This window comes from Camelina sativa, chromosome 11, assembly GCF_000633955.1.
Source record: "Camelina sativa cultivar DH55 chromosome 11, Cs, whole genome shotgun sequence".
NCBI classification, from domain to species: Eukaryota; Viridiplantae; Streptophyta; class Magnoliopsida; order Brassicales; family Brassicaceae; genus Camelina; species Camelina sativa.
This window is the reverse complement of record NC_025695.1, coordinates 33,822,520-33,832,663: the sequence shown is the minus strand read 5'-3', so window position 1 is coordinate 33,832,663 and position 10,144 is coordinate 33,822,520. Positions and strand designations below refer to the sequence as shown.

Here is a 10,144-nt window from a genome sequence, read left to right as displayed (position 1 = left end):
AGCCTTTGAGGTAATATATTTGAGTGAACAAATCTACACTTATCGTCTATTCTTTCTACTTGGCAATTACGTAATATTAGATGACGAAACTAGCAAATTACATCGTCGTCTTCAATTGGTGAACTTGAACTTCTCAGTCAATTTCAGTTCCGTTTACTTTCTCTCTTTACTTCACTATTTTCTATATATTTTTCAAACATAGAAATCAATTCTCTTAAAACTTTTTTCATTCATACCTCTGAAAACACATTCATACTTATAGCATAATTTCCTACTTGATACACTCTCACACTAACACTCAAAAGCAATGGATTAACCACCCCATACTAGGTATGATCATCACTAGCTTTTAGGCTAAGAGCATCTGCATCGCACCATCCTTCGTCCGTCCCACTTAATTAAAACGATTGATTTAAATCGAAATCATATATTATACAAAGAAACGTTCCTAAAAACGGGACAATTTATATGCGTCCCTCAGGACACGTGTCATCCTTTAATAGGATGTTGTTTTATTTGTAGGGTGAAAGGAAAAAAAACTCGACCGATCAATTCATTTTATCTTTCGTACTCTCTCTCTTTACTCTCTCTGTATCGTGACGGCGATTAATCAAAAACTTTGGATCGCCTCCATCAAAGTGAAGATTTGCAACGCGAAGGCCTCACTTAGTGTATCATCTTCCAAGATATCCAATTGTAAGAGGTATGTGTTGTAAATTGAAGAACGATTTTGATGGAATCTCGATTTAGGGTTTTATGATTTTTTTTTTATTTAGGGTAAAGGGAATTGTTTGGGGGATTCGATAGAATAGGGAAATTGTTTGTGGGATTCGATAGGTTAGGGCAATTATATGTGGGATTCGATAGATTTGAGAAATTTTTTGTGGGATTCGATTTAGGGTTTATGTTCCTTTCGCGATTTAGGGTTTCGGGAATTTGTTTGGTTAGTTTACTATGTGTTTTTAGATATATGATCTCTCTGATTTTTGTTTCGATTTAGGGTATTGGATTATTTTTTTGGTATCGATGGTTGAGTGTGTCAATTTTTTGTTATAATTAGGTTTTTGGTTTATGTTTATGGGTTTAGCTAGTTGACTCTCCGAGTTTATGGCTTTGTCTGTTAAGATTGTTGTCAGTTTGTATTGATTATGTGGATTCTTTTATGCTAAATCGAGTATAACCTTGCAATTGTTTGTTTTTCATGAGTTTCCTCAGCGTCACCTGGAGAAAGCCACACATAACGGGAGGCAGTAGCAACAATCATCGAGTAAGAGGTAAATAATCGATTCCTTTAGCTACAGACATGTCCATATATTGTTGTTTGGTGGACTCGGTTTTGTAATTGCTGTGGTTGTCTTTGTAGTGGTCGTTGTTGTTGTCTCTGTAGTGGTTTTTTTAGTGGTTTTTATAGTGGTGTTTGTAGTGGTCTTTGTTGTGGTCTTTGTTGCGGTATCATAAATTGATTTGATAAACAAGTTAATATGATTGGTAAACAGCTTGCTAGTATAAAGGATAGTGTAGTTGATGATTGAAGTCTGATAAAAAGGAGCGAATATTAGTGGTGAACAGCTTGCTAGTATAATGCTTTGGTTTTTTATAAGTTGTCATAAATTGTGATTAGACTTAGGTAGTTGGTGGATAGGTCATTATGATTGTTAAGTTATTACTTGAGAACGATGTGCTCTTTTAAACACCAACCAGCCTTCAATTTTTCTCCATCATCTTCTATGTATCTTCTGTATCTTTCATCTTCCAAGTCGTTTTCTTTGAGAACGACTTATGTTCCTCATCTTAAACTTCTATTTCTCTATGCTACACTCTTTTCCTCATCTTCTTAAACTCTTTTCCTCTTTGGTACACTCTTTTCCTCTTTCGTACACTCTTTTTCTCATCATCTTAAACTCGTCTTCCTATGACTTCTTACAATACATTCTGTCAGTCGTCTTCTAGTTATTTAGAGCTTCTCAACAGTCAAGGAGAAGCTCTTAACCAAGACGGTGCTTATGAAATACCTACTTGGAGCTCTCAACAATCCCATGATGAACCTCTTTCTCAAGAGACACCTGTCAAGAAGGATAGGAAGAAATGGAATCCGGCTGACGATGAAATACTAATAAGTGCGTGGCTGAACACTTCAAAGGACCCGATCATTGCAAATCAACAAAAGGGAGTAAGCTTTTGGCAAAGGGTTCAAAAATACTACGCAGAGTCTCCTCATGCGATAGCCAATGGTGAACAGGGTGTGAACATCAACTGTAAGCAGAGATGGTTCAAGATCAATGAGTCCACAAACAAGTTCTGCGGGGCTTATGCAGCTGCAGAGAGATCCAACAGTAGTGGACACTCTGAGAACGATGTGCTGAAGGTGGCTCACGACATCTACTTCTCTGACTATAAGACGAAGTTTACAATGGAGCATTGCTGGTGTTTGTTAAGGTTTGAGCAGAAATTCCTTAACCAAAACGCGATTAACACCCCCTCACCTTCAGTCAGAACAAAGAGGAAACCAGTTGGTGCAGCTGATCAATCCGAGGCAACCCACACAGAACAAGACTCTGAGATAAGGCCTCAAGGTATCAAGGCTGCGAAGGCTGACAGGAAGAACTCTCAGGGAAAGGCTCTTGCTGAGTACACGAGCATGTGGGAAGTCAAGAGGGTGGATATGGCTGAAAAGGAGAAGCTACAGAAGCTTGGCATACTAGACACACTTCTTGCCAAACCGGAGCCACTTAGTGCAGCTGATCAACTTATAAAGGATAAGATAGTGGCACAGTATTTTGCAAATTGATGTATTGACTTAAGAAGCAACTTTGTATTTCCTAATTTAGTAGATTAAGTTTGAATTTCTGTTTCAGTGTTAAATTTTGTGTTCTCTTTGTTATCTATAAATGTATGTGTTCTCTTTGTTATCTATAAATGTATGTGTTCTCTTTGTTATCTATAAATGTATGTGTTCTCTTTGTTATCTATAAATGTATGTGTTCTCTTTGTTATCTATAAATGTATGTGTTCTCTTTGTTATCTATAAATGTATGTGTTCTCTTTGTTATCTATAAATGTATGTGTTCTCTTTGTTATCTATAAATGTATGTGTTCTCTTTGTTATCTATAAATGTATGTGTTCTCTTTGTTATCTATAAATGTATGTGTTCTCTTTGTTATCTATAAATGTATGTGTTCTCTTTGTTATCTATAAATGTATGTGTTCTCTTTGTTATCTATAAATTATGTGTTCTTTTTGTTAAATGTAAATTATGTGTTCTTTTTGTTAAATGTATGTGTTTCCAGGTTTAGTATCCGATGGGCCATGACTACAGCTACTCTCAGCCTGATTCCTCAGAGGAGTATGTTATATATTCGCAGGACACTGAGCAGAGGGAAATAGAGGCTGAGAGTAACTTACTCGATACTCAGGCGACTCAATACCCTCCCCAACCTGAGGTTGAGTTCGGATTCCCCAAGGTATGCTACTGTGGTGGTCAGCCTATTCTATCCTCAAGCGAGAACAGAAGGTAAGTGGTTTAACATTGCCATATTATTAAGTGATTTCCAATGTTTTAACCTGTGGTTGTATTGATTTGCGATGTTTTATATGTTCATGGAGGTTCTTCACATGTTGGAATGTTGATGATGGAGAGATGCATATTCACAAGTGGTGGGATGCAGCAGTCATGGAGGAGATGAGAGAACTGAGCAGACAATGTGAACTGCTGACGGAGAAGGTAGATAGCATTGCATTCGCCAGTGACTACGACTCACACATCCGTAATGAAACCGAGCAGAAAATAGCCCAGTTAGAGAAAATAGTGTTTGATCTAGGGAAGAGCAGAAATAAGTTTAGTAATTGTTTTGAAATGATGGTTTTCTCAACAGTTATTGTTGTTGCTTTACTGGTAATTGTGGTGATGTCTAAATACAACTGGTTCTGAACTTGTATCCCTATGAACTTGTACGCTTGTATGCCTATCATTACCCGTGACAATTTTCTGAACTTATAAGCTTGTATGTCAGGTTTTTTCGTATAGTCATTCATCAATACTCACAAGCAAAATAGTCATTTGTTTAGATGTGTCACATGCTAGTAAATTAAACAATCACGGGTATCACATATATTCTCATTTCATTTACTCTATATATTCTTCCTTTCTTGATGATGCAAAACCATATCTTTTCATATTGTTTACTCTTTTTCTATACTCTTTTTCTATACTCTTTTTCTATACTCAAACTAAGATCTTTTCACTTTTTCCTTGAAAAAATGTCATCTTCATCAAACCATTACCACTACCAAAGAGATGGTGTCGATGATTTTGATGGTTATTTTGATGCTTATTTTGATAATTTTCTAGAAAATTCTACTATCATTCAAGAACCAGTCGAGCCAAAGAAACGGATTTTTATTGAGAGAAAACGGGAAGAAGGCCATAATAATCTTTGGAATGATTATTTCAGTGATACTCCAACATACCCGGACTATTTATTTCGTCGCCGGTTTCGCATGCACAGGCCATTGTTCATGCGTATTGTGCAACATCTCTCTACTGAAGTCGAGTATTTCCATCAATCCCAGGATGCAACCGGACGGGCTAGTCTATCACCTATACAAAAATGTACTGCAGCAATTCGTCAATTGGCATATGGTACTGCGTCCGACATAGTTGACGAGTATGTACGAATTGGTGCTTCAACAGCTCGAAAATGTTTGCACGAGTTTACCGCTGCAATAATCAACTTGTTTGGCGATGAATATCTAAGACGTCCCAGACCAGACGACCTAGAAAGACTACTCTATGAAAATGAAAAACGTGGATTTCCCGGGATGGTTGGGAGCATTGACTGTATGCATTGGGGGTGGAAGAATTGTCCAACAGCTTGGAAAGGGATGTATTCACGATCAACCGGAAAACCTACAATCGTGTTGGAGGCGGTAGCTTCCTATGACCTCTGGATATGGCATGCTTTTTTTGGAGCTCCAGGTACTATGAATGATCTTAATATTCTGGATCGATCAAATGTTTTTGATGACGTTCTTAACGGTAAAGCTCCGGAGGTCAACTTCTTTGTCAATGGAAGGGAGTACAATTTGGGGTACTATCTCACGGATGGTATTTATCCAAAATGGGCCACTTTAATACAATCTATCCGGCTTCCACAAGGTATGAAAAATTCTCTATTCTCTAAAAAACAAGAAGCTGTGCGGAAAGATGTTGAGCGTGCCTTTGGAGTCCTGCAAGCTAGATTCGCCATTGTTAAAAATCCATCTCCTTTATGGGATAAATACAAAATAGCAAATGTTATGAGAGCATGCATAATACTCCATAATATGATTGTCGAGGATGAACGAGAGACATACAGTTTCCGAAACATTGTTTCTGAATTTCAACACGGAGAAGATGTGGATCAAACATATACCGTCGGTGCCGCCAGTTTGGGTTCAAATATGAGCAGTACGATTACTCGTCGAACAAATATGCGGGATAAACAAGTCCATGACCAGTTAAAAAAAGATTTGATTGAGCATATTTGGACTAACTTTGGACATCTTACAGATAATGAAGATTAATAAAAAAAATTCTATTGAGAGGAAAAAAAGTTTGTTTTTATTTTTGATGTTTGTATGGTTTATGTTTTTTACTTTTAATAGTTTATTGTATGTTCTGTTTTTTTTTTCAAGTTTTTGTAACTTTGTAATTTTCTTATGTTTTTAATGTCAATGTTATATTTTTAATTATAATTAAAACTTTAATATGTTTTTACTTATTCATTTAAATAACTAATTTTTTAAATTTAAAATATTATTATTTTTTCCAGGGGACCAACTCTGAGGGAAACCAATGCTCATACCAAACTTAAGAAACTCTGAAAATAAAATTATTATATTTGAGGGACCAAAATTTGTCCCTCACCAATGCCCATGCTCTAACATTACAAGCAAAAGACTACTAACTCTCTCAACTACTCACTCCAACAACTCACTAATTTAACTAAACTTAGTTCTACTTAGAACACACCAACATACTTAAACCCATCTGAAAAACACTTATACTCTTGGGCCATAACCAAACCTGCAAGGCCCAAACTAATTTTTAATTCACAACACATAACCTTTATTTTATTTGTTGACATCTCTTCTTCCACTCTTCTTCTTTAGACCTTCTCCATCGTTGTTAGTGGGGTTATTATAGTTTTGTAGGAAAAAAATAAATCAGAAGAAAAGAAAAAATTGAAAGGAGCCTCTTATATAATATACTCAACTCGGTTCTAAGAGACTCTACGTGTCATTATTCTGTTGCCCAAACAGAATAATACAAAAGGAAAAAAAAAAATTTGATCGCACAAATTTTTTTTCTTCTCTCTCTTTCTCTCGCGATCGAAGTCTCGATCCGATAAAGGAAGGTCTACTTTAATCGGAGATTATAGAATCAGTGGAGTTTTGGGTCGGAGGAGATGCGTAACAGAGGCGAATGACTCGGCGGAGATCCTATCGGAGGCGACTGTAGCGGAGGCGATTTGAATCGTCGTGGAGATTGTACCGGAGGCGATTTGAAGGAGAAGGCGATTCAATCGAAAAAGATTGAATCCATTGGAATAAGAGGGTAAGTTTCTCATTATAGTAGGGTTCTGTGATTTTTGTTCGAAAATTAGGATACTTTGATTTATGTTCGAAAATTAGGTTTCTTTGATTTGTGTTTAAAAATCAAGGTTATTGCATCTGTTCAGATATGATGCTTCTTTTTGGCAGTAGTTGTCTATTTCTTGTTCGATTACGAGGAAGCAAAAGAGCTGTGGGTCTGTTTGTGTTCTTGTTCAATTACGAAGAAGCATATAAGTTGTCGGTCTGTTTGTGTTCTTGTTCGATTTATCTTCTATTGCATGGTTGATAAGTTTGTTTTTATATTTGGCATGATTGAAAAGATTATTTATAAATTGGGCATGATTGATATACGTTTGTTTTTCAATTTGCATGATTGTGATCTACGTCTCTCTTTTTTTTTTAGATTAAATGAACAAACTTGCAATTATGGACTGAGATGGAGTCTGCTACCACATATTTGTGTGTTCTGTAGGCAATTGCAGGGTAAGGGCTTGAATATTCTGAGCTTCAAAGAGCTGCAAAACCTTGAGCAGCAACTATATCATGCGTTGATATCTGTGAGAGAGCGAAAGGTTAATATTTGACAGTTAACTAGTAATATCACTCTGGTCTCATTCAATTCTCTTTGCATTTTCCTAATAAAAGGTTATCTGATTTCAGGAACGGTTGTTGGCTATCCAACTTGAAGAATCTCGCCTCAAGGTAAACAACAACACTAGCTTTTCCTCTTTAGCTTCCAACTCTTTATAACCAAATGTAAGCTTATGTGATCACATGATTCTGAACTCAGAAGCCTTCTCCCGTCGTTCACCCACTATGTTCCATCCTACATCAAATGCTTCGCCATAGATCCCAAGAACGCTGTCCTAAACCATGGTTGCTTTGACGACAGTAACTGCAGCCTCCCAAAGACCAATTCAGACACAACTCTGCAATTAGGGTATTTCTCTTATAATTTGCTGTCATTGGTTCCAATATAGGAAACTCATCTTACTCTAGTATGCATAATTGCATTTGCCTTAACACTACATTGAAAATGCTTGGTTTGGTTTAAATAAAGAGTTCATGAGAAAATTCTATTTTTTGATTCAATGGTGTGTGGCTTTTGAATTGTGCCGATATGCAAAACGAGATAGGCTAAGCTGCTTCTAATGGTTATCCTGAAAATTGATCTGATTGTTTTGTTTTGGACAACTTTGGCATGTTTTCATTTTTGTTTCAAGGCAGACTGCATTTCTTTGTTTTACACATTTTTCATGATGGAAATATTTTAATTTAAAAAATTTAGATTTTCAAAAATAAGAAACTCAAAATTATATCCCACCATCGGAGGGGATAATTTTAATTAGGAGATCAAAGGTTCTTATTTTTAAAAGAGTACATAAAATAATTATTAAAAATTCAAACAGTACATAAAGAGGCTCAAAATTAAAAACCCGCATTGGCATTGCTCTTAGATTCCAAGTTTTCTAGTACGTTCCACTTTCTCCTTTTCCTTGGTCTTTGTTTCCTTCTCACAGATGACATGTTTGTTTATCTTCTTCATGGTCGATTGAAAATAAATTGTTGTACGTAAAACGTGAGTTGTTTAGGGACAACCATCCGATCCCCTATGTTGGTGTGGCTTTTTCTCCTAAAGAATTCTGCAATCGTTTCACTAGTTTCTATCCAAACACCAAATGGATTTAAAACCCTAAATAGAATCTCAGATTATTCTTCAAATAATAATCTCATTAGTTAAGTAGTATAGCTAGGTCTTACCCGAACATTCCTTTAACGCCAAGGAATAAACAATATCACCCATACTATAAAACATTAATTAATCTTTGAATGTAGACATGAGAAACTCCATGAAGTCCCAGGCGATTGTAAGAAAACTAATTAAACTTTTGTTTCAAAGGGATAAAATACACCACAATTATGGCAAAAACGAAAACATAAATCAAAATCAAACGGATATGAGCTTAAAATCAAATTCGGTCGATAATATTGAAACCAAAAAGTGAAAGAAAAAAAACCTAACTTTGTGAGAATAGTTTTGTTTTCAATCAAACTAACAAACCCTACGTACTTCCATTAAAAGATGCATGTATCTACCTTATGGTATAAGTATATGAACCCTACGTAGTCATTAATTAAGATAGGGTTGCACCATCACACCATCACGATGGACGACATCGCTGACAACGAACAAGTTTCTTCAACTTAAACAAAAATTTACGAGCCATTGATTCTTGACGTTTTAGATCTGTATCAGGTTTGGGTTTGTTGAACTTGTAGCTCTGTAGATAGATGCAAGGACGACGACGTTTGTAATCATCTTCTTGACTCGATATAAAGTCGGCACTCAATTTCTCTGAAGTTACCTCTACATTACATGTTGACTTCTTTGGGTTTCCTTCTCTATCCCAAACTTTTCCATAGATCCAATGATCCATCGTCTTCTTCATCTTCTTCGTAAATATAAATCGTTTCTTCTCGTTATATAGTAAAAAGGTTTTGCAATTCCAAAGGGTTTGTGAAAACTTTTAGGGATTCAATCATTAGCGCATGGTATTGGTAGGATATATATAAATAACTTTAAAAAAAAGAAGGATAATTCAAGTTTTTTTAGATTTACATATAATGAATAAAATCTTTAACATATCTTATTATATAAAATATGGTTTCAAAAGTTACTAATTCACCATATCGTGACATGTGTCAATTAAAATAATTATTAACTCCTAAGATCGTGACAAGTATCAATTTTACACAAATTTCTATTTTAAAAAAGGAATCTTTAAGAAAATCAAGAAATAAAAAAAATTACTAATCCTAAAATAATTATAAAGATAATCTTGCGATAAAGATACATGTAGTTCCTAAAGAAAAATTTTCTGTAATAATTATATTTATACAAAACAATCCTATGTTATATTGAATTCTGGGCCTAACTGTAAAAGAAAAAAAAAATCTTATTATATAAAGATATGTAGTTTTTCATATGTAGAAACCGCTGACGCGGAAAATAGAATTTTCTTTGTTCAATGGCGAGAACACAGAAGGCTGAGTACAATGTGTGGAGCAGTACTTCGAGATGGAAGATTTCTCGGAGAAGGAGAAGCTTAAGGCAGTCCGTATGTGCTTTGATGGCGATGCGTTAATATGGTATCGATGGGAAACAGATCATAATCCATTCTTGGGGTAGGAGCAGGTGAAGAATAGGGTTTTGGAGAACTTCTCTCTGGCGTCCAATGCTAAGAAAAGTCAAGAGTGCTCCACACGTTCTCCAAAACCCTATCCTTCTCCAAAACCCTATCCTTCACCTTCTCTCCGTTAAGAAAAGTCAACTGGGAGGTATTGTAAAGACTTCATTGCTCTAGCGTCCAATGCTTTGGAGGTGACAGAAAATGCTGGAGTTAGTGTTCATGATTGGGCTCAAGCCGAAGATACATGCAGGAGTTAAGATGTTCGAGACACGGGGTCTTAAAAAAATGAAGAGCCTTTCTAGAAAGTTGGAGGAGAGTGCTTGACGACCAAAAAAAAAAAAACAAGAGTGCTTTGGTT

The 10,144-nt window shown here is 35.7% G+C and overlaps 2 protein-coding genes across 2 annotated transcripts; both read left to right on the top strand.

Moving 5' to 3' along the window:
- On the top strand, positions 1,913-2,788 carry LOC104728614 (glutathione S-transferase T3-like). The gene has a single exon (XM_010447575.1). It carries the CDS (start codon positions 1,913-1,915, stop codon positions 2,786-2,788), a length of 876 nt encoding a protein of 291 aa, XP_010445877.1.
- LOC104725066 lies at positions 3,198-3,946 on the top strand. Its single transcript, XM_010443666.2, has 2 exons — positions 3,198-3,512; positions 3,605-3,946. The coding sequence occupies exons 1-2, from the start codon at positions 3,301-3,303 to the stop codon at positions 3,927-3,929; spliced, it is 537 nt and encodes a 178-aa protein (XP_010441968.1). The 5' UTR covers positions 3,198-3,300; the 3' UTR covers positions 3,930-3,946.

Excerpts from the sequence above, each read along its gene's own strand:
- LOC104728614 (XM_010447575.1), top strand. The coding sequence starts at position 1,913 with ATGACTTCTTACAATACATTCTGTCAGTCGTCTTCTAGTTATTTAGAG.
- LOC104725066 (XM_010443666.2), top strand. The coding sequence starts at position 3,301 with ATGGGCCATGACTACAGCTACTCTCAGCCTGATTCCTCAGAGGAGTAT. Across the intron at positions 3,513-3,604 it reads TCCTCAAGCGAGAACAGAAG|GTTCTTCACATGTTGGAATG; the intron begins GTAAGTGGTTTA and ends ATGTTCATGGAG.